Source organism: Manis pentadactyla, chromosome 2, assembly GCF_030020395.1.
Source record: "Manis pentadactyla isolate mManPen7 chromosome 2, mManPen7.hap1, whole genome shotgun sequence".
In the NCBI taxonomy this organism is placed as follows: Eukaryota; Metazoa; Chordata; class Mammalia; order Pholidota; family Manidae; genus Manis; species Manis pentadactyla.
The window spans coordinates 14,143,195-14,167,329 of record NC_080020.1 but is presented as its reverse complement, the minus strand read 5'-3'; the positions used below and the strand labels follow the sequence as shown (position 1 = coordinate 14,167,329).

The window sequence follows — 24,135 nt, the reverse complement described above, 5'->3', positions numbered from 1 at the left end:
TTATTTTGTACTATAGGTATTTAGCTTAATTACTAGCAGATAGTAAATATTAAATAAAGGCTAAATGTTAAATAAATTCCAGAGAAGCAGTATAGGTTTAAGGTTGACCAGTGATTCTGAAGTAGAGGTGATTCTGCAACTCCCTCTTCACCCTGGAGACTTTTAACAATGTTTGGGGATGTTTTGGTTGTCATAACTTGGGCAAGAGGAATACTACTGAATCCTGATAAATGTCAGAGATGCTGCTAACTGCCCTGCCCTGCACACGCCGCCTCCCCCCAACCCACACCAAAGACTTTACCCAGCCTTCAAGTGCCAACAATGGCAAGGCTGAGAAAACCTGAATTATATAAGATATAGACAGAGACCTTGCATAGAGAGAAAAAAGGAAAGAAGTCACAATTGTGGAATTTCTTGCATTTTTTTAATCACAAAATTTAGGGAAGTTGAGAACAAATTAGAAAACTGAGAAGAGTTAAGGTGTGGGTCAAAATTGTACTGTTCATACACTCACCACTCCTGGTTGCCCTGGAGAGAAGAAATCCGTCTTACTGTAATGGCGTAACAACAAGGAAGTATAAAGCAACTACAGGCGGGGCATATGCTCTAGTTAGGTTCACTGGAGAGGAGGAGTTTGGAAGAAATGTGTGCCTCCAGACATGTATAAATACTTATAAAAGAAAAGAAGCATGTGGCTTATTTTTTAAGAGGCTACCTTGGATGCACATGCCAGAGGGAGCATCTACGTGAGGCTGACGTGTGGCTTTGTGGTCCCTGGCCCTGCGGCACTGGCAACACCTGAGAGCATGTAGGAAATGCGGATCCTCATGCCCCACTCCAGTCCTACTGACTTAGAAACTCAGCACTGAACCCGGCAATGTGTATGTCAACAAGCCCTCCAGGTGTTCATTCTCATACATACACGCAGGCAATAAATCATATAGTTGCTTAGCAGTTTTTCTCACCAGTTCCACTAAAATTGACATCATGGCCTGGAAGAAGCCCTAGGCCAGGAAGAAGCTCACTTCACCGATGCCCAGTGGAGGATAGCTTGGGTTTGAAGCAATCTAACCTGTTTTATCAGACTGTTTCCTCTACACGCTTTTTTGCCCCGCAGTGCAATAGTGTTCTATCAGGACCTCTGCTGTCTTTCGTATACACTAATCCACGTCATCCAGCAACACTAGTACTAGTACATTATCAATCCACTATTATAAAAGGAAACAGCCAGCAGAGATTAAGTAACTTGCCTGAGATCATCACAGTTAGTAATTACTGAGGTCCGAATGGAATCTGCAAAGCCCGAATTCCCTGACCAGTGACTAGATGATTCTGATGACCAAGGCACATGGCAGCCTACTCATTCTTTTATTAGGCAATAGTCAGCTTCCTGTAATTAGGTGATGTCCTAGTGTCCTTTATTTTAGTAAGAAAACCAGGGATCCTACTGCCTTAGAGTACACTGCAACGCAGGTTATAATTTGTGTAGTTTGTTTTGTTAGGAATTATATATTACATAAATTTTTCTATTAAGGTTGAGTCTACTTCTTAGGTCAGGGAACATTACTTCTTTTTCATTCATGAGTATTGGTGATGATGTGTGAGAGAATTAAGTTGCAACTGGTTTTCAGAATAGTACAGAAAATAGTACTAGGATGAATTTAATCAGTGTTTGCCTTTTGATGTAATATACAGAAGCTTGGCAAGTAAACTTAAAATATGTTCCTAAGATATTTTTCCATAAAATTCATTCTTTTCAGTCCTAAAAATGAGTCCATCAGAATCCCATCCAATCTTGATTTCAAATAAATTTTTTTGTGGAAATATAGGGACTTCAAATACCCATTATAATGGGAATTAAAAAAAAACTGGGAAGAAGTTTCTTTTGCAACAGTTATATGGAAAACAGATACTTGAATATCATACAGATGGTAAAAGAATTTATGGTGTCTTTGCATTATACCAATTGGGAAGAGATAAAATAATGATGTGGTGCAAGAAAAGAGAGGGCAAAGTTTTGTGAGGAGGATTTCATTCTTCTAGGAGAGTGTCAAAGAATTTCAAAGGAAATGCCATGAAGAAAAGTCAACTGATTCAAACCACCCTTTTACCTGGCAGAAAGATTCCGGCATAACCTTGCAGAAAATACAGTTTGCTTTTGCAGGAGTGCACTACAGGGGGTGTTCTTTTTCTCAAGAGTTACTACAGATGAATGTTAAAGAAAAGGTGGTATGTATATGTACATAGATATATATACACAATGGAACATCAATCGGCCACAGAAAAGGAAGTCTTGCTATTTGCAACAACATGGATGGAACTTGAGGGCATTATGCTCAGTGAAATAAGTCAGACCGAAAAATTCAAATGCTGTGTGAGCTCCCTGACATGTAGAATCTCAAAAACTAAAACCCCCCAAAATTCTGAACTCACAGGTACACAGAACAGATTGGTGGTGCTAGAGGTTGGGGTGGGAGGGTTGTGGGGGAAGTGGATGAAATGGGTGAAGGGGGTGAAAAGGTACAAACTTCCAGTTAGAAAATAAGTAAGTCCTAGGGGATGTAGTGAACAGTGTGCTCACTATCACTAATAATACTGTATTGTACATTTGAAAGTCGCTAGAGAAATCTTAAAAGTTCTCATCACAAGGAAAATTTGTAACTATGTGAGGTGACAGATGTTAACTAGAGTTATCGTGACTATTTTACAATATATATAAATATGAGATTTTATATCAAATGTATTTTATATCAATATATCAAATATATTGCATATATGAAATATACCAAATCATTAGGTTTCAACTCGAAACTAATATAGTTATATCAATTATATCTCAATAAAGAAAAACCAGAGTTACTACATACCAGTTACTCGAAGTCTGTCTGTACCGACCACAACTTCATTTTCATCAACAGTGAACAGTGGCTTGCCATCCTTGGAATTGATCTGAAACTGTTGACTTTGGACCTCTACCATTTTGGGACCTGAAGGATTAATTAGAACAGTTTATTATCAAGAGCTTACTGTGTGCAGCATTGTGAGAAACACACTCACTGGTCCAAATTCAATAAGTGGACACGGAGACAAAGAGCAGAGCGGAGCGAGGCTTTAATGACGGTCTTGCAAGATCGGGTGTCTGGTGGGCAGGCACACCTGGGGAGTTTGGCGCCAATAATTTATCTCCTAGTGCGGGAGTCCCTCCCCTGGTTCCTCATTGGCTGAGTACTACAGGGTTCACAGTCTTCCCCGGATGTCGCCTAAGCCCGTTATATCTTTCCTTTACATGTCTTGTTCTTACTGGTAGGTTTAAAAAAAACTCAAACAGGTACAGCCAGGCCCTTATCAATCCCCACCCCCACTCTCAGCCCGAGCAGCTTCCCCCACGTGGCCCTTTGTTAATACCTCACTGTTAAAATGTCTAAACATCCTAGTGGGGATAAATCACATTTAGGTTTTATGCTGTTTTCTAACAGCATCAAAAATCTCTCTTTCTACACATGCTATGTCATCCAGCAATTCCAAATTACTAAATAGTTCATCACCAATAGTTTTTTTTTTACTCTGTGGTTAAACTTCTTAAATTCTAAGCCTAGATCTATCATACTATTAAAATTAATTTATGCCAAATATTAATAAATTGTATTAATTTTTTCAGGAAACTTGCCAAAATAATATAATCCTTTTACTCACATTGTTTAAATTTGTGTTCTTTTGTGTATTAACCCATTAAGGCTTGCGTATTCAGAAACGTGAGGCTGGTGAAAGGCCATTTCATGAATGGCTCACCTTAAAGGCCAAATACCCCAGAAGATGAGCCATACTCAGATTCTCTCCTCTGCCTTTATCTTCGGAGGAGGTCCCACCTCTTACTCCTCGGAGAAAGCGGACATCACCGCTGCACAACGCCCTCGGGTTTCTGCCCTTTCCTTTCCCTGAAGGCATCTGTGTCTTCTTCACTCCTTCTTTCTGTTTTATGACAGAAACATCATTTCCCCCCTACAAGCTTAATTTCTTCACATGAATTTTAGACTCATTGCCTCCCAACTCATTACTTCATTCAGTGTATGTTTAATGTGAGAAAATTAACAAACCCCAGGGCTCTGATTAATACACTCCTGTTTCCAGTGCTGCCCCCGCACAGGCTGTGTGGTGAGCAGAGGCAGGATGAGAAAACCGAGGGGCTTCAGAAGAAGGTCACTGAAGGGACAGATGAAAGCCCTGCAGGCAAGGGCCACAGCAGCGCCAGGACAGCTGGCCCCCCGTCAGACAGAGCAGAATTCAAGTCCAGAGCATTCACATAACAGAAAGACAGCAATCCACAGCACAGACAGGATACTTACATTTGTGCTCAGGTATCACAGCAACCACTCTTAGGACACAAAAACTAAAGACAGGAGCACCCATAGAAAGAACACACTAATGAAAGTAGTCCAAACACACCACTTTGAGCAAGAGATCAAATGGGCTAAAACGTAAGTGTTGGGGTGATGAGCTTGTTCTCCTCAGTTCTTGTCCCCACGGCAACAAAGAACTGAAGGGCAGACACACAGCTGTGAAGCAGAATGAAAGTCTTATGTGAATGCACTCTAAGGGATGAACGGGCTAGAGTCAGGGTAGATAAAGGCAGGTTTACTGGAATGAAGCAGAGAGGAAGGAAAGGGAAGCTCACTGAACTGCTGCTCTGCACAGGGCACAGTCCTTTGCCAACTCTTACAGTCAGTGACACCTGGCATCCAGGGTCTGCTTGAATCTGCACTGTGTGGGGACTAAGTTCTTACCATCTGCGGGTAAAACTGCAATATTTCCAGAATCTCCAGCCTGATCTTAGTGCATCTGCATATCAATAGGTGTTTCCAAGGGGTGGAGAGCAGTAGTCCATCTCCATATCAGTAGGGAATTACAAGGGTGAGCAAGGGCATTTCTGGACCAGAGAGGCTGGGTGGGGTCCCTTCCTCTGCAGCCGGGTTGCAAGAGACATGGGAGAGCAGAAGTTGGACGACTGCTTGTAGGCAATAAATAGGTTTCTCCCACTTTATTTCTCCCTTGGCTAATTTCAATTTTGAAGGTATTTTTGCCCCGGGATTTTTCCCCGGAGTTACACCACCCCAGGATTTAGGGGAGCCACAGAGCACTGGATAGAGTGAAAGTGTGTTCTGAGAATTTCCTAAAGGCAAAGAAAAGAGATTTTTAGGCAAGCAACTAAGGAGCATGATTGTATAGCTGTAGTCTGGGCCACCCAGGTGCTGGGAATGGGCCAGCCCAAATCAGGGCTCTCAGCAGCCCCTCCTTACTAATCTGAAGCAGGACAGAGAGTGAAGACGTATGCTTGAAGTCTGGAAAATATAATGGAATAACAGAGTGACAAGAAGAGCACAGAGACAAAATGTAATAAGTTGAGCTGTGAGAAGTCTTTTAAAAATACACAGTCCAGGAAGGGAGTGCGGGCAACCTCAGAGAAGAGGAGGCGCTCCCCAAAACCGGGATTCTGTCCTTCAAGGAGTCTCAAGAATGGGATAAAGGGTTGGGGGGGGTGTAGGCTTGTCAGGAGGTCTCATGATGTTTATCTCTGGTGAGAGATGCTGTATCATTGTCTATAGCCAGTCCTCTAGGTGATTCTGTAGGACAAGCCTTTTGTTTCTCTCTAAGACAGTGACCACCCTCAAGTAGTGGAAATACATCAGTGAAGACAAGTCGCTGGCTAATTACTAAAGAATGTTAGGAGTCTAAGTGTCCGATTTTCTTTTGAAAGTGGAATCTTAGCCTTAAGATGAGTCTTTCCTGTTCTTGTTATGCTAATCTTGGCATATTTTAGGAAAATGAACCATGATGCTTGTCCCTTGTCTCTGCCCTGCCTCCCCTGCGTTAGCCGCGGCAAGCCTCAAGGTCAGCCCAGACTCAGGGTGTGTGGGAGGAACTCCCACTGCAAAGGGGGTGAGTCCTTGCTAGGTCTCGGGCTTAATCTGATTAACTCCCGGAGTTGTTGGTGGACTCCGCCCTCTTCTCATCCTGCTCATTTCTTCCTGCTTAACATAAGTAAGGAGATAGAGGATCTAAAAACTTAATAAGGCAAGTATTATGACATATATTAACATGAAACTCTGATAATAGGTACACATTCCTCTCAAGTGCCCATGGCACATTCACAAAATCTAATCATAAATTAGATCACAAACAACATCAGTAACTTTCATAAAGTGGAAAGGCCATGAAGAAATACTCTCTGAGCACAATGCAGTAGCATTAACGTTGGTTAACAGAAACAAAACATGGCCCATCCATGCAGAAATTAAAAAATCCTTTATTAAATAAACTTCTGGCTAAAAGAGGGAAATACAAATTACAGACTAAAGAGAATAATGACACTGAAAACTGAAAACATAGTCCTTGAGAATTGATGGCATGCATGGAAAGCAATATCCCTAACGTATTATTTTCTGTCTGTCTTTCTAGCCATTGCAGTTGCTAATATTTGTCTCCTCCTCCGACTTGGGCTTTTATGAACGTGTTCATTGTATTGAAAGTATCCTGTCTCTGCGTCCATTGGTGCTATTTCAATATATCTCATTTTGGGGGCTTTCCTGGGGCAGCATTGTGTTCATGCTTCAGTTGGAGAAAAATGCAGGCAGATTTTTTGGAAGTCATCCTGGGTTAGAACCTGACTAGTTCTAAGGGTGGCAGTTTTGGCTTTCCACTCCTCTTTGAGCTCTCGGGCAAGATTCTTGGAAAGTTCTTGCTGTTCTTTGTGTAAGAACAGTACATGTCAACACACTCGCCCTCAGCAGCCTCCTGGGTTCCTTTCCCACCCGTCTTCATCATTTTCTTTCTCTTTCTCACCCTAGAATGTCTGCTCCTGAGCTGTACTCTTTAGCATTTAATTCCCCATATTCTTGCATTCTTGCTTCCATAGAGGCCTCTGTAGGATTATACCAGAATTTCTTCTGTTGCATTCGAGGATTTAATGCTCAGGAGCTGAATCAAAGTTCTATCAGACATCATCAGTCTTGTGTTTGTGTGTCGTACACTGGGGTAGATCTCAGAAGGCTCTCAGTCACAGCTAGCGCACCCCGAGCTGTTACCTCTTTCATAGCACTGATTACTACTGTCATGACTTCCCTAGAGCTTTTGTGGATGATAAAATTGTTGGCCTCAGTCCCGACCAATGATGATGTGCTTGTGCAGCAAACAGAAGGATCTTTGTTACTTCTCTTTGAAGGGCCTACAGAAACCTCTGCATAAAGTGAGCAAAGTTAAGAAAGAAAGCCTGTGAATTCCTGCCAGTCTGGGTGGAAGGACCCTTAGCATCCTCCTCACCTCAAAGTCCTCCTTGGGGTACTCTTGGTGCTTTAGCAATTTTTCTGCAGAACCTTGTGGATCTTTAATCCTGTAGACGCTCAAAAGTCAAACCTCTCTTGCTATTGTTCTTCTGATTCCTGAGGACTTTCATGGCCTGCCCAGCCTTGTGTTGTGTCGGGGACCTCTCTTCCCTGTGGTTCACTTGCACTAGAAGGTCGTTCGTCTTCAGAAGCTGAGTCTCCACCCTGTTTCTCCTGTTTCCCTGGGAAGGAATTCAGAGCAGCAAGTAACATCTTGGTGACTTTAGAGAAATACGAAGTTAGGATAACTGTGACCGTTTGGCATCATTGTAAGTGTTTCTTCTGTTGAGTTCAGTCATTACACCCAAAGATATCTTGGCTAAGGTTGCATTGCTGTCTCTTAATAGGGTGTGCATTAAATTCTGCAATACTATATTCACTTTATTCTTGTGTTTTACATTTATATCCTTGATACCAGTCATGCTCTGAGTGTATAAAGTCTTCTGCCGAAGCTAAGCATGTCAGTGCAGAAGTTCAAAGAAGAACTAACAAACTCGGTGAATTGATGAGATTCTTCTCAGCTTTGTCAAATGTCATTCAAAGACCTGGATCTAAGATAGTGTGATTGCAGCACAGCAGTCCTTGTAGCACTCAGAAAAATGACTTAGATATCTGGGAGGCAGTGACCAAATTCTGCCATAAATGTCACCTGCTCCCCCACTGGGTCTGTTTGGTTGCAATCGGAAAATCTCTGCACTGGTGTGTAGGGATTAGACTGCAGTGGAAGCTCTGGAGGGAGAGGGGGGTAGTCCTGCTTGATCAGACGCTGCACCCAGCACAGGTTGCTGGGCGGTTCGGTGTTGTTTCCAGGACCCACACTGCCACACTCTGCCAAGTCATCTGAATGCAGCTTGCATATTTCTGGGTGTGTCTTATTTTTAAGCTAACCAGAATTGGGGTGGTTTTTTTTTGCTATTTGAAATCAACAGAAAATTAACTGCATTTATAACTAGTAAGGTTCCCATTGTTGTTGCTTATGATTTAATATCTTTTAGTTCAAGGATTTTAAATGTTAGGTATTGGTGCTTGTGTTTAAGTGTTTTCTGGAATTTAAGACTTTTGGTTTCGATTTCATTGGTTACCAATTCTTTCAGTAATTGCTTAGCAATAAACAATCATTCATATAATTTGACAGGATTAATTTGGCTAATTCACATGAATCACATTTTAATATCTAGGTTGGCTAGATTTAACTTCTCCTGGGCTGGAATGTTTAGACTGTAGGAAGTCCTTTGCTGCAAACAATCTTGGATTTGTTGAGCTGAATGCTGCCCTCTGCTTCAGGTTTCTCAATGTAGCAGAGGCTTTTCAACCTAAGTTTAATAGAAATCAGTGATTTTAACACTGTATCAGTAATGGAATACCAAGGTTAAAACTGAAGATTTGAAGTTAGCAGCTTATAGTAAACTAATTTCAAAGGGAAACTTTTTTAGTAAGCTCTTGGTGACAAAAATGGGAACCCTACTTGTGGTAACCAGGACAGTGCATGCCATCATTTAAGGATATCTGTTTAAAGCTAGGGAGGGCTGGCTGGCAGAAACACTCCTGGCCGAGGGAAGTGAGTCCCAGAGCCAGTCCTGGTGTGACTAGCATCTTTACTAACTAGGTCTGGGTTCTTGAAAAAGTTAACTTTTTTGGTGCTTTCTTATCCATGAAATTGGAGACACACTTGTATTATTGCTAACTCCCTTGTATGATATATGAAAATCCACATGCAACAAAGAATTAAATAAGGAAATGAGTATTTGTATTCATCATTTTTATAAGAATATAAAAGGAATTATTTACTTTTGGAGCTCTCAAGACATAATAACATATTCTTTATGTGTTAGTAATTACCTGACAGAATGTAGACACTAGCACATTGGCACTGAATAAATGTTTGTTGAGTGAATGACAAAAGATGGGCAAAAATCTCTCAAACATTTAAAAGTTACAGTCAGTTAAAGAAGAAAAGATGGTAAAGATAAATCATACTGCTACATAATTCATCAAGAAAACTTGATTTAGGCAAGTTTCAGCAACATGTATCGTGGATAAACTCAGGTTCATCTCTAGACTGAGGATTTCACTGGACTTAGTGATCAAACTTGTAAGCAAAAGAGTATAACTTGTTACTTAGAATAAGTTATGATGATTAAAACAGAACATAAAATATCCTTCCTTGTATTAGTCTGAAAGGAGTCAGGTTAATATATGGTGTAGTTTCCAAGGTAACATTATTCTCTTTTGTAAAAACAGTCATTAAAGAAGAGAGACACTTCTCATCTGTTTCCCCATAATTAAAAGGGCCATCCAATTTCTTAAGACTTAGCAAATCTATAGAACATTGATAGTACCTAGAAGGTATATACATGACTTTTACCAGGGAGTTTGCTCTTCTGTTTTTTCTTTCATCTATATTCTTTCTCTCTAATCATTTTTCCTCAGTGTGCAAGATTCCATGTGACTTCACTGCCATGTGACCTTATTCTCTGGTCTTAGCTGATTGGATGGGTGCACATAGTTGACCCAAGGACAGTTGGTTGAACAGTTTAGTTGGACCAATTAGAGTACTTTGTGTGAATTTAGATTCAGTCTGTGCAACTGAAGACTAAATTGGTCGGTGTTGGGTGATGAGAACTGCAGCCGATCACATGAGCTGGAGAGGTCCTGCAGGTCCTGCAGGTTAGATATGATGAAGCCATAACACCCAAGTGAAAATGATGGGGGCAGAGATACACTGGAGAAGAGAGGTACGTGGGCAGAGGGAGAGGCGGTGAGAGGAAGGGGAGAAAGAGGCGGAGGGGAAGAGATGGGAGACGGAGGGCAATGCTTTTTGTTTACAGCACCTGGTCTCTGTTCCCTCTAGGCCAGCTACTCTGGCTCCTTTCCTCTGGTCTGTGATTTTTTTTGCATTCTGCAACATTCATTGTGTTTCTTCTACTAACTTGAATGGTCCCTTATTTCTTGGAATCAACATAACTTTAAATAAAATACTTTAGACTGTCCCTCCCTGTGATGCTAATTATTCTCTGTGGTCAACACAGCATGGTATTTAGAAAATTCATACTTCGATTGTTCACAAATAACTTTAATTCTCTAGAAGAGAAAACAGACTTATCCATTCAGCACAACTGTTCATGGACAACCCATGCAAAGCACTGTGATGAAGTCAGACTCACCTACTTTTAATCTGCCTGTGACTTCGCCTTCAGAATTGCGTGCATTTACGGTCACATTCTGAGTTGACTGTAGAAGCAGAGATGAGTCCTAGAAAGGGATTTATAAAATTAGCCAGATATGTACTATTTCAAGTGACAATATCTTTATATTGTATTTAAATTTAGCATTTACATAAAATGATTTTTCCATGGTCTCAGATCCTGTGATCCTATAAATTTGTGGCTAAAATTATTTAAAAATTTTGATTTTACTGAGTATGTAAATTTTTCCCATAAAATATAATAATTTTATGAGTTTATACTGTTTCTGTGCACAGATTACAATGTACCAAGTCAGTTCTCAAGGTGAAGATCTAAATACAGTCAAGATTTAACCAGTTTTTAATCTTTTCCAAGAAATTTGAAGTTCAGTTCCTATTATTTAATTCCAAGACACAATATATTTTAAGATAAATCAGAGAATGGTTAGCTTTTCTATAATATAACACTACTTACTTTCAAAATGCAAAAGCTTCTCACAGTTTCAAAAGAGGTTTTAAAAGTTGTTGGATGCCTATGTGTTTTGAGCTTTTGTTGGAAGATAAAAGTGGCTTTATAAACACCGAAGTGCTTTCTGCAGTATCATAGTTCTGAATGGGTGGTTTTGTTTTACAGAAGACTGTTAGCTTTTATATGAACAATTTTCTTCAAAAGGAATGCAGAAATTTGGCTGTTGGATTCAGGTGGGTTTGTGGTTCACTCAGGGGGAACCAAATATCTTTGAAAGTTGTAGGGAATAATGTGATTTTTCAGCAGGAAAGAAGTTTCAAGAGTGCTTGGCATTCTATCCAGCAGGTCAGCGATTCTTGAACTCACTTTCTGGAAGCAGATGGATCTATCAGCATCTCACATTTTATCCGATGATATGACCTTAATACTTGTTTTTGCATTGTTAGAAAATGATTAGGTAATTAGAAATAGTTAGATAGTAGATAATAAATGATAATGAGTTAACAATTTACCAATAATTTCAGCATCCATCCTCTCATTTTCTCCTCCACGTTTTGAAGTAGATACCGTTGCTCCTTATATATAGATGGGGAAACTGAGTTCAAAGAGATTAAATCACAGCAAGTGAAAGTTCCATGATGGAACCCACTCATTAGATGTCAACTTCCATGCTTTTTTCTATCATTCTGGGCTGGGAGGACAGGGCTCAGGCGAAAGCTATGAGTCCCACTCTGGTGCCTAGACGAGGTAAGCTATTCAGGGAACCGCCTTGGTTGTCTGGGCCAGTGGGCACTGTCTAACCCCTTCCTTTTTCTTCCTTACACTATAATGGATTGAAAAGGTGAATTGCTTTCTCAGCCTGTCTTGCAGCTTATGGATATCAAAGTGACACAATTCTGGTCAATGATATATAAGCTGAAATCTGCTATGGGTGGAGCCGGGGGTTTCTAGGCAAGCATTTGCTTTCCTGATGAAAGGGATGCATGCATGCACTGGCACTGCATAGTTCATGGGGCCACATGACTTGGGTGTGGCCTATCAGACATCTAGCCACCACGGAGAAGTCAGGAGGATGGAGAAGATACTGACCCCAATATTGTGAGGTGCCAAACTGATGCTATAGCTACTGCTTCCAGCTTCTGTTAGGTGAGAAAAAAAGTTCCTATAAGTTTATGCATTACTAGCTAGATTTTCTGTTGCTCACAAGATAAAGCAGAAAGTTCTCTATATATTAACAACAAAATGATATACAAAGTCCCTGTACTACTTAACAAAAGCTTTTACATTGGATTGCACTTGCTTGTTAATCTACATTTTTGATAAGTACCTTAAAACCATGAACAGGTACATAAAAAACCCTGCGATTTTATTAACAAGTACAGGAATATCATTTCCATTTTCTAGATGAGGAAGTTGAGAACTAGTTTGTGAATGAGTTTTGGTTTTCATAGTTAGCTCGTGATAGCCTTGAGAAAAAGTTTATGCCATTTGTAGAATGACAGCAAGGTAGAAAGGGAATATTTTTCACTCATCTGAATTGAATTCTGACCCTCATTTACTGGATAACGTAAATATATCATTCAACATTACATTTAGCCACAAGACATGTTATCTTTTCTCCAGTGTGTGAGCTACAAAAATAGCTGTGAGAAAGATGCATAAAAAGACTATTAACAATGTAAGGATGCATTGGGAGGACCAAATATGGACCTCAACTGCCCCAAGAATTCCTAATAACCACCTATGGACACTTCATGTATGTACATAATTACTTCAAATTTGAACCTGATATGGGCATAGCAGAGGCTGATTTAGTCATTAAAGCAGCATGTGTATGTTAAGAATTCTACTAAACAGTAAGAAAATTATCAGTGGATATATTATATTAATTGGCCTGAAATTATTCATAATATTCCCTTACCACTATTTGAATGTCTGTAGGGTATGTCGTGTCCCCTCTACCATTTCTGATATGGGTCATTTATGTCTTCTCTTCTCAATGATTAGTCTGGTTAGAGGTTGATCAGTCGTATTGTTCTTCCAAAAGAACCAGCTTATGGTTTTCATTGATTTTCTCTATTTTTATGTTTTCTATTTTGTTGATGTCTGTTTTTTATTCTTTCATTTCTTCTCTTTCTTTCGGTGTAATTTATTCTTCTTTTACTAGTTTCTCAAGTTGTATGCTGAGGTCATTGTTTTTCTTCTTTTCTAATGTAAGAATTTGTTATAAATTTCCCTTCAAGAAAAGCTTTGACTACACCCCCCTAGTTTTGTATATATACATATATATATATATATATATATATATATATATATGTATATATATATATATATATAATTTCATTTTTATTCAGTTCAAAATACTCTCTAATTTTCCTTTTGATTTCTTCTTTGACCAATGGATTGTGTATAAATGTTTTATTTAATTTCCAAATATTTGGAAAGTTTTCAGTTATTTTTGTGGTGCTGCTTTCTCCTTAAATTCATTGTGGTTAGAAAACATACATTGTATGATCCGAATGCTTTTAATTTATGGAGATTTGTTTTATCATCTAAAATATTATCTTGATAAATATTCCTTGTGCATTTGAAAATAACTTGTGCTGTTGTTGGAGAGAGTGCCCTGTGAATGCTAATTAGATCAAGTAGGCTCATCGTGTTTAAGTCTTCTATATTTTTACTGATTTTCTATTTGCTTTGTCAGTTATTGAGAGAGGGATATTGAAATCTATTATTATAAATATGGATATTTCTAATTTTTTTCTTGCACTTTTATCAATTTTTCTTCATGTAGCTTGAATTTTAGCTATTAGGTGTATAAATAAATGTTTAGCAACATAAATGTTCATGAATTTACTCTTGCATCATTTGAATGTATCTCTGAGATCTTTCTCTCTTTGCTTTGAAGTCTGCTGTGTCTTTTGTTAATATAGTCACTTCGACTTTTTTTTTTATTAGTGTTACTATAGTTAATCTTTTTTTTTATCCTTGTACTTTTAACCTACTTGTGTCTTTGTAATTAAGGTGGTTTTTTTGTACATGGTACATGGTTGGTCTGGTTTTTTTCATTCAATATGACAATTTCTGCCTTTCAATTGGAATGTTTAGATCGTTTATATTAAATGTAATTATTATATGGCTTGGTTTAAATCTACCCACTTGCTATTTGTTTTCTATTTATCCAATTTGCTCTTGTTTCCTTTTGCATTAATTATTATTTGTGATTTGATTTTATCTCCTTGGTTGAAATATTAACTATATTATATGGGTATGTGTTTAGTGTAGGATTTATACTAAACATCTTTAATTTATCATGGTCTAAGTAATTTTATGCCACTTCATGTATGATATAAGAATGTTATAACAGTATTTTCATTTTTTTTTCTCTCATGGCCTTTGTTTCATTGTTGTCATATACTTTGCTTTTATCCTGTTGTAAATCCAAAAATCTATTGTCATAATTTCTTCTTCTGTAGGTAAGTATCTTCTAAAATGTTTAAACTAGTAAAAATATTATTTTTCATTTATCCACATATTTACCATTTCTGGTTTTCTTATTCCTTTGTTAAAATCCAAATTTCTATCTGTTCTCAGATTCCCTCTACATAAGAATTTCCCTTAATATTTCTTGTAGTGCCAGCCAGTCTGCTGAAGTAAATTCTTTTCAGCTCTGTTAAGTCTGAGAAAAGATTTTATTTTGACTTATGTTTTGAAAGATATTTTTTCTAGGTATAGAATTCTAGATTGGCTGGTGTTTCTTTTAGTATTTTAAAATTGATGTGCTGGGCTTCTCATTTGAATTATTCCCAACTAGAAGTTTGCTGTCATCTTTTCCTGTTCTTTTGTACATAATATGTCTTTTTCCTCTGGCTGCTTTGAAGATTTTCTCTTTGTCTCTAGCTTTAAGCAATTTAATTATGATGTGCCTTAATGTAGTTTCTTGTTTCTTTTGTTTGGAGTTCAGTAAGCATCTTTGATCTGTGGGTTTAAGATTTTAATTACACTTGGAAAAAAATCACTTTTTTTCCTCAAATATTTGTCCTCCCTTCTCTCAATTCCCTTTGCAATTCCAATTACACATACCTAAGACCCCTTGACATTGTCCCTTAGTTCACTGATATTCTTAATTTTTTCCAGTCTTTTTTCACGATGTTTCATTTTGATTAGTATCTATTGCTATATTTTCAAATTTACTAATTTTTCATTCTGTAGTGACCAGTTTGCTATTAATCTGTTAATCCCACTAATTGATTTTTTTAATTCCATTTTTCATCTCTAGAAGATTAAGTTGCATGTTTCTTGTCTTTCTTTCACATCTCTCCTTAACATACCCATGCTTTCCTTAAATTTTGTACCCAGATGGGATGTATTTTTCTTGAGTTTTCTTCTGGGATATAGCTAGTCACTTGGAAAAAGTATATTTTCAAGGCTTCCTGTTAAGCTTTATTCAATAGGAGCAGACCAGCATTTATTTGAGTGCCAATCTTGTGCCATTCCTGAGCCAACACTCTTCTGAGCATTCTACCCAATGTCCCATGACTTATGAAATTCTCCCACTATGGCTAGTGGGAATATGAGCTGTTCCCAAACCCATGTGAATTCCATGTATTCCTTCTGTTTTTGTTGAGTGATTATTTCCTCAGTCTCAGGTAGCTTACTCGCATATATATATACATTGTTAAGTATTTACCTGTGGACTAACTGTGGGAGATGGTGAAGGAGGGTGAACTCTCTGCAATCTCTGGAGCGCTGTTGGTGTGTAGCAGCTCCCTCCTCTGCAGCACTCTGCCTTGAGGACCTCAGACTGGCTGGTTTTCCCTGTATCCCAGCCATATCTCCTCAACTCAGGGAGAACACACATCTCTACAATGGTATCCCTCTCTCACTGTGGTCTTAGAAACTCTCCAGGAAGTAAACTGGGGCTCACCTGTTTTATTTCTCTCTCTCAGAGCTAAGTGTCCTAACTGCCATATCTAATACTTGAAAACTGTCTTAGTCCATTTGGGCTGCTATAACAAAATACTAGAAACTGAGAAACAACAATTTATTTTTCATAGTTCTGCAGGCTGGGAAGTCCAAGATGATGGTGCTGGCAAATTTGATGTCTAGTGAGACTCACGTTCTGGTTCATAATGCACCTTCCAGCTATAACCTGGCGAGGCAAAAGGGATGAGGGAGGTCTCTCAGGACTCTTGTATAATCCCATTCATGAGGGCTTTATCGAATAACCTAATTACCTTCCTAGGGCGGGCCCACCTTCTTAGTACATCGCCTTGGGGGTTAGGATTTCAACATATGAACATTAAGACTATAGCAAAAGCCATTGTTTCAGATATTTTCTCAAAATTTTAGTTGTTTAATGAGAGAAAGTAAATCTCTTCCCTGTTGTTTCTGTCTTACATTACCTGTTTGATTTTATAACTTCTTGATTTTCTAAATGAAAACTACTCAAAAAATAGCCTTTTCTCTTTGGGATTCTTAAGTGTGCTTTCCCAGTCATTTTCAGACTGATTATTCTTACTTATTTGGAAGTTAGTTCTCTTTTTTTGTGATTTATTTGTTTTTTTTTTAGATGCAATTTTCCCTATGTGGTTTGAAATTTCAGTCTCAAGCTCCCACATGGATGTATTTTAATTTCTGGACTTACCCATCCTGTCTAAAGGCTTTATCATTGTTTCATTCAGATTCCTGGGTCTCAGTCTTACAACAGTGGGCTAAGACTTCTGTGCTCACTGGTCTGGCATCTTTGCAGGTTCCTCCCTGTTCAAGCACGGGCTGTAGTTGCAACTATTTCCTGCCTTTCATTACTGTCTCCTGCAACAGACCTGGCCAGAGTCCCGGTCAGTGCAATTAGATTTCAAGGAAAGGTTTACAACTGTGTGTTTTTGTTCCATTTAGCTTTTGACAATGTCTGTATGTTTTTAAAGACAACCTTTTTGTTTTATTAGATGTAATTGCTGTATGTTTGGATTAGTGGGCAGGATGGATGAGTTTCAATCACGAACTTCAAGAACAATCTTGAGGACTTCATGTAGTAATTTTAAAAGGTCAAGTAATCATATATTAGAAGCCAGAGTATCATGTTGAATTATACTTATAATTAGGAAATTTTTCCAGTCCAATAATATACATAAATGTGTCAAACTTTGCAAATTCATAAGGCAATTTCTGTAATTTTATGGGGAATTACTTCCCAGACTCATCTTTGGAACAAAAACATAATATATAATAACATAATAATACATCAATGCATACAGAAATTACAAGGCATTATTTTGTTTAGTTAAACCTATTACTGGAAAGCCATGTTAGTTACAAAATACAGCTCTGTGATTGTATACTATTATTCTAAATATTTCTATAATTTTATGTATTGGTTAATATATATATTAATGCATCACTGTGAGACTTTAAAATGTGATTATCTAAAATTATATAATTTTGCTCCCTGTTTATTTTTAAAGTATGCAGGGTATAGGATATGAACAAGTCTGATAAGATATAACTAAAAGTATTATTAATTCCAGGATATTAAAGTTGCTATGATCTAATCACCTGATTTTAGTCACCAGGATATCAGTCTTATCACCAATCTTATCTCTTTAAAAATATTGGAGGTGGTCAGTTAACATAACTCTGCAGGAAAAAAATCACTAAGTTCTAATATTTGAATTCTTTGTTCACATCTGACTCTCCATTTTACAAAAGCTGTGTTAATTCCTCATGTTCCCACATAACAGTCTATTTAATACAGTGAAATACCATCATGATTAAAGTAAGTGTATGACCTGAATAAGCTCACAGAATCAGGCTCATGTGTGTATCAGGATGTGATATTCCAGATCATTTGCCTGCATTGATGAAGATATTACCAGATGTGACACAATAGAGCCTAATAACTACTTACGTGCTTTGCATTCTCTAGGAACTCTCTTCTGTAGTCAGTATTTATATGTAAGTTTTACACTGTATCATTCAGATAGTAGAGCTTGGTGACTGGGTGTGTCATTTAGGAGCGTACTTCATTTCTCCTACAAGACTGAGTATTTCTCAGTGGCCAGCCTTTGTTTCCTGACCCATTACCCCACAATAGGTGGTTCAACCTCTGCATGTAGGAGGTACCGACAAATCCTTTCATATCTAGAATTATGGGTAGAAAAATGAGGAATGTGTTCTTCATTCAGTTGGTAAATTATGACTGGGTGAAGTTTTAACATTTTATTTAGATAATACCACCTAATCAGTATTCTAACAAAGTGTTTATTACAGAGTCCCTAGTGTCACATATGGGAAAATAGAACATATTACAAAGATTATTTGTCTTATGCCTGGCTTTACTTGTTATAAATTCCATGGAGGTAAATTAAGATAATGTTGAGGCAGATTTACTTTTGAAGTCACACAATTATTTAATGGTGATGTTTAATCTACATACAGAGAAGCCTACAGAACCATCATCTCTAATTAGTATAATTAGTACAGGACATAATAGTATTCATAACACTAGGAAACTTATATCTCTTTAAGCTTCTCAGATAATTTTAAATGCCTGGAAATAAGTGTATTTAAATTACTTGCACTGATGGAAAGAAGTTTAGATTGTTTTTGATAAAGGTTTTAATGATTAAACCTTTACTTTATTATGATCTAAATTACTGATGCCACCAAACTCAGATGTAAAACACATGAAAATGGAATCTTTTTAGAATTTAGTATCAGAGATGAGTTCCACAACATTATAGCCAAATTTTTTTAAATAAAAAGCACACCATGATTGTGTGTATATGTATGCATTCTAAGAATTCTTCTCTGAAATATATTACATTTCTGTACTTAATCATTACTTTTCAGAAAACAAAAAAATTATTTACATATTTCATCAGTTTCTTACCACTCTGGAATGTATTTCTTTGGCATACAAGGGGAATAAAAATTCTGATTCCCCTTCTAGGCGAAGTCCATCTTCTGTAACATGCAAGTGACCCATTCCTATCTGTTAAAAAGATGAGACAATAGAGCTTTTGTAACTGATTTCTTGTTCATTTCTTTTAGTATCAACTTAAATTAGTTACACATTTTTGTGGATTTCCCATGGGCATTTTTCTATAGTTCTATTAAATGCTTTATTTAAAACTTTAGGTTTTTTAATTCAATATTCAGTATTTTTTTGTCTTGTGTACATACAAAGGGCATACAAGGTTTAAAGAATCACTTTATAGTAAACACCCAAGTGTCCACACCATATAAGAAAAGAATCTTACAATTAATTAGTTTTTTTCAAATTAAGATGCAATAAAATGGACTCTTCTGAGGTGTATAGTTCTTTTTTTTTTAATTGTAACCAGGATACAGAACAGCTCCATCACCACCACCCCCAAAATATCCTAAATATCTTTTTTTTTTGGTATCGTTAATGTATAATTATTTGAACATTATGGTTACTAGACTCCCCCTATTATCAAGTCCCCCCTACATACCCCATTACAGTTACTGTCCATCACCTAAATATCTTTTTAAGTCTTCACAATACAGCAGACATTTGCTTAGCATTTCTTAAGTGAAAAGCATTACAGGAAGATGGGGAGCTCTGTTCAAGGTGCCTGCTTTCAAGGAGTTTCTAGTCTAAAGAATTAGCAGAAAGAATAGAAGATTTAATTTGGGAGATCAGCATCATGCCATTAAATCTGTGGTCACATTAGAACTTCATTCCCTTTGCGTTCTCCTCGGCGTCCCACACTGGACACGTTTGTCCTGGAAACACCAGCCCCCTTTGGCTCCCACACGATGCTTTCCCAGCCTTCCTCCTGCTTCAGAAAATACTTCTCCTGCCTTGGTGTTTTATAGATGAAGAAAATAAAGGTCATTAAAATAAACAATGTATTCAAGTCTTCCTATGTATTTAGTACAAATCAATCATCTTTAAATTTTGAGAATTTATAAAATGAAATAGTTAATAGATATGTTAGAAAATATCACTACAAAGGTACTATTTTAATGACCTTGAAGGATCAGTGTGCAAAAACAGCCTGTAGTTATTTGTGTGTAAGCATTCTTTCCTGAGTTTTTGAAATCCTCTTTAAATAATTACACAATCACAGGGCTGAAATAAATGACATCCAGATGCCATCTCATACTGTTTTCCTACCTTCCCATGAATGATCACTGTCTTCTTATGAGGACACATTTATCTAAGGAAATATCCACAGAGGCAGTCCATTAGGGCCTTACTTTCTGGCTAAATGAAGATTCTTAATTGGAACATCCCTGATGGAAGATTTCCAATTGCTGGCTTCCAAAATGAATTAATTTTAAGTCCTTCCTAAGGATAAATACACTTAGGGTTTCTGACTTCCTAATAGGAGCAATGTTGCCTATTGCCATAGTGAAGGAAAACAAATAAAATATGTCCACAAAATATTTTAGAGGAGAGCTATAAGCTTAATTCTAAATTAAATATTACAATTTTGTTTTGACTATTTATGTCCCTTTTCTCCAAATAAAAGTGCCCAAAGAAATTTAACTTCCAGTGTTAATGTAGATGGCTCAGAATCACTAATCTTACCTTGCTAAAATTACATTCATTGAAGACACTAAAATAGTTTATATGCAAACAAATATTGATGACTATAAAGGTTTTTTAAAAAATCTGTTTAGGCTCTTAAAAATAAAAGATGCCTTATTTGAAAAAATGAAATATGAATTTCTAAAAAAATATTCAGCAAACTAGGAACAGAAGGGAAGTTTCTCAATTTGATAAAGGAAATTTAAGGGAAACCTAATATCATATTTAAAAACTTAAAGAAAATTCCTGAATTCTGAAGATGGGAATTTTTCAGCAATGTTATTGAGATGTAATTGATATACATTGAACTGTACACATTTAAATGGTACAATATAAGTTTTGACATTTCTATACATTCATGAATTCATAACCACCATCAAGATAATGAACAGATCATCTTTCCTAAAAGTTTACTCATGCACCTTTGTAATCTTTCCCTCCCTTTCTTCTCTCCCTGTCCCTGCCTTCCCAGGCAATCACTGATCTGCTTTCTGTCACTATAGTTTTGCTTGCATTTTTTAGAATTATTTATATTAAAATGTTACATATTTTATATTTGATTTAATACAAATTTAATATAAAAATAATCACACTTGAAATATTTTAAAATAATATTTTAAGGTACATGGTTATGTATTTTTATTGTATATATTTAAATATTATATATATAAAAATATGGAATCACACAGTAAAAAAATAAAAGATGCCTTATTTTAAAGCACTTGTTGGCAATACTTTTAGATTTCATTCTACATCAAGGAACACTATAACTAAAACTAATATTGAATATTAGTTTTATGGAAGGAAAGTATAGTGAGGGAAACATAAACTAACCATTTTATTGCACTGATTTCTTTTAATGTCCACTTTCCTAAGTAATTGATTTAACTGTTACAGTGGCTAACATAGAACGTACTAGAATCTGTTTAGTATCAGTTGCATTTCCTAAATATTACTTTATATTCAATGGATATCATTTACATAAATTTTGTAAAATTCCCTCACATGAAGTTGCAGTTCTAAGACTGGGACTGGATTTGTGAGATACTCATGATTTGGGGTCTCCAAAACCCACAATGGGCACAGAAAAGCTGGTTTTTTTTGAGTTCATATTAGTTCTCTTATCAACGTCTAAGTCATGTCTCTTATTCTTTTATCTTTTTAAAGTCTCAGTATTCTTTGGTATCCTTGTGGTTTCATTTTGTGATGTTTTGCTTTCTTTCTCCTGTAAATTGATCATGGCATTTAAAAATATATTACTGGTAGTTAGCTTTATTGTTTTCTACAGTGAAATATTAAAGCATGATGGTGGGAAGAAGTGGATTGAAATGATAGTCTATGTAAAGTAATAAACATGCCATTACTATACTATTGGGGATCCAAGCAGAGAAAGCCCACCTAAACTCTGCTAATTCGGGAAATTATCATTTTCACTGAACCCTGACTAATGACCACTTGTGGGGGTAATAGATAGGCTATTATACTTGGATTTAGGTAGAGAACTATATCCTGGTCATTACATGTTCCAAACTGTATAGCTCTCTACAAATGTTGAAGGCCCTGACTTTATCATTCTGGTGCCAGAGATCTAGAAGGGTTCTTTTATAGTCATGTTACTTCTATGGCATTATATATGATATTTATATATATTTATTATTATTATATATATGTATATTTATATATATTTATATATAACATATTTATATATGTTATTTATATATGAACAAAATTTTAAAAATGAAATCTTATATATAGTGGTCTTTCAAAGCAGGAAAAAATTAAAGTACAAATTAATTTACATTTACAGCCTCATGTCCTGTAGGAATCATGCTCACATACACATGAGAATCACATCATTTATGTCATCCCACTTTGAGGGTAAGGCCCCAGGCCTACCCACCATCTTCTGATTCAAGCCCTGTGCTCTTGGCTGGAGAATCTTTCGGTGGATCTTGCCTTGGAGCCCATGAATATTAGTGTTTGTTCATCCTATTCTGTTGAAGGGCAACACTTTAGAACCCTGAATATTCACTGCCAGTTAGTAACACATTCCTGATATTGAAGAAAATACCATACTCAGTGACTACATCTCACTGGAAAGTGCAGACTGTGAAGAGCTGCATTCAGGCAGGAAACAATTTGCTGGGCTCTGTCCTCAGCTATCCTAATCGCTGAAGTGGGCTCAGTTGCTAGCACAACTTAATTTAAGTCTATCATACCTATAAGCTATTTTAAATGCACAGTATAAGACAAGAGCCCAAACTATGCCTATATTCACTTTGCATTCACATAAAGTTTATAAAATTGGTGCACATTATTTCTAATATGATGCATATCTTTAATCATTCAAGATATGCTGACTGAGTGCCAACCATGCACCACAATCACAAGGTGACTGATAGAACTAACTCATGGCCCCTGTGCTGAGGGACTATTAAAATCTGGCTGTCTCCTGCACTTGCAGGCTGCAGGACGCCTTTTTCCCAGGCCTTTCTAGAGGTCTTCTTCCTAGCACAGTTCTGCCGACTGAGGGGTGGACTGCAGGCTGATGCAGGCCACTCTGGCCAGCAGGTGTCCCTGACAGATGCCATGGTTTATAGTTTGAGGACCTCAGGCTTGACTCAGTCTCCAAAAATGGTAAAATAAAACACTTCAGATTTGGATATGAAATGAAAATGATGTACAAAACATGCATACCATATGTTGTGCTACTTGCATAAAGTAAAGCTGCCCAATGGAACTAGATACTATGGTGAAACTGTAAATTATTTTTTTGTAAGTATTAAAGAAGAAATCCAATGTAAATAGGACTAATTTAAATATGTTTATATAATTTATAATAAATATTTATAATATGCTATATATTTATATTAAATATATCATCTACATTTATATTAAATATATTAAATAACACACATTTCAAAATAAAGAATGTCTATTGGCTATAAAATGACATAGGAAAGAAAGAAATAATTGCAGGAAAGACATAATTGCATAGAAAGTAAAGGATGCTAATCACCGGAAGGCACTTCAGACAGAATGCTACAACTGTTCCTGCAATAGGAAAGGGCCTGTGTTTCTATCACACTTTCAAGATGCGTGCAAGGAACAGATTAACCTACCTCTGTTATTCACTGTAGCATTTTTTCCTCACCATGATTGCAAAATTAAGACATTCTATATTAAATGAGTATTCTTTTCAAAAAGTACACAAAATCTTATCAGAGCATATAAAATTACCCAGCTATCTTGAAAACATTAGGATATTTAAAATAAAATGTGAATTGCTTAAGACTACTAGTATTTTACTTACTAAATCTGCTGTTAAATGTTGAAGTGTAGACATGAACTTAGAGTATATTCAAATGGATTTTTTTAAAAAATGAAAAGTAGCATTTTATGAATGTTAGTTATGAATATGAATGGTAAATATCTATGAATAAAAACATACAATTCCACAAATTAATGAATTAATTGTAATGTGAGTGAGTCAAGCAGTTTTGGCTCGCTCAACCATAGACTCAAGATTATTACAATTTTCCCA

The 24,135-nt window shown here is 36.7% G+C and overlaps 1 protein-coding gene across 3 annotated transcripts in view; it reads right to left on the bottom strand.

The window, feature by feature from the left end:
- SGCG (sarcoglycan gamma) overlaps positions 1–24,135 on the bottom strand; it is a 111,658-nt gene that overhangs the window by 23,257 nt on the left and 64,266 nt on the right. For all 3 annotated transcript variants that reach the window (XM_036917423.2, XM_036917424.2, XM_057490255.1), the window contains exons 3-5: positions 18,921–19,022; positions 10,541–10,628; positions 2,868–2,987 (exon numbers count right to left, since the gene is read on the bottom strand). In XM_036917423.2, the coding sequence (XP_036773318.2) occupies positions 2,868–2,987; positions 10,541–10,628; positions 18,921–19,022 (310 nt within the window). The remainder of the gene's footprint in view (positions 1–2,867; positions 2,988–10,540; positions 10,629–18,920; positions 19,023–24,135) is intronic.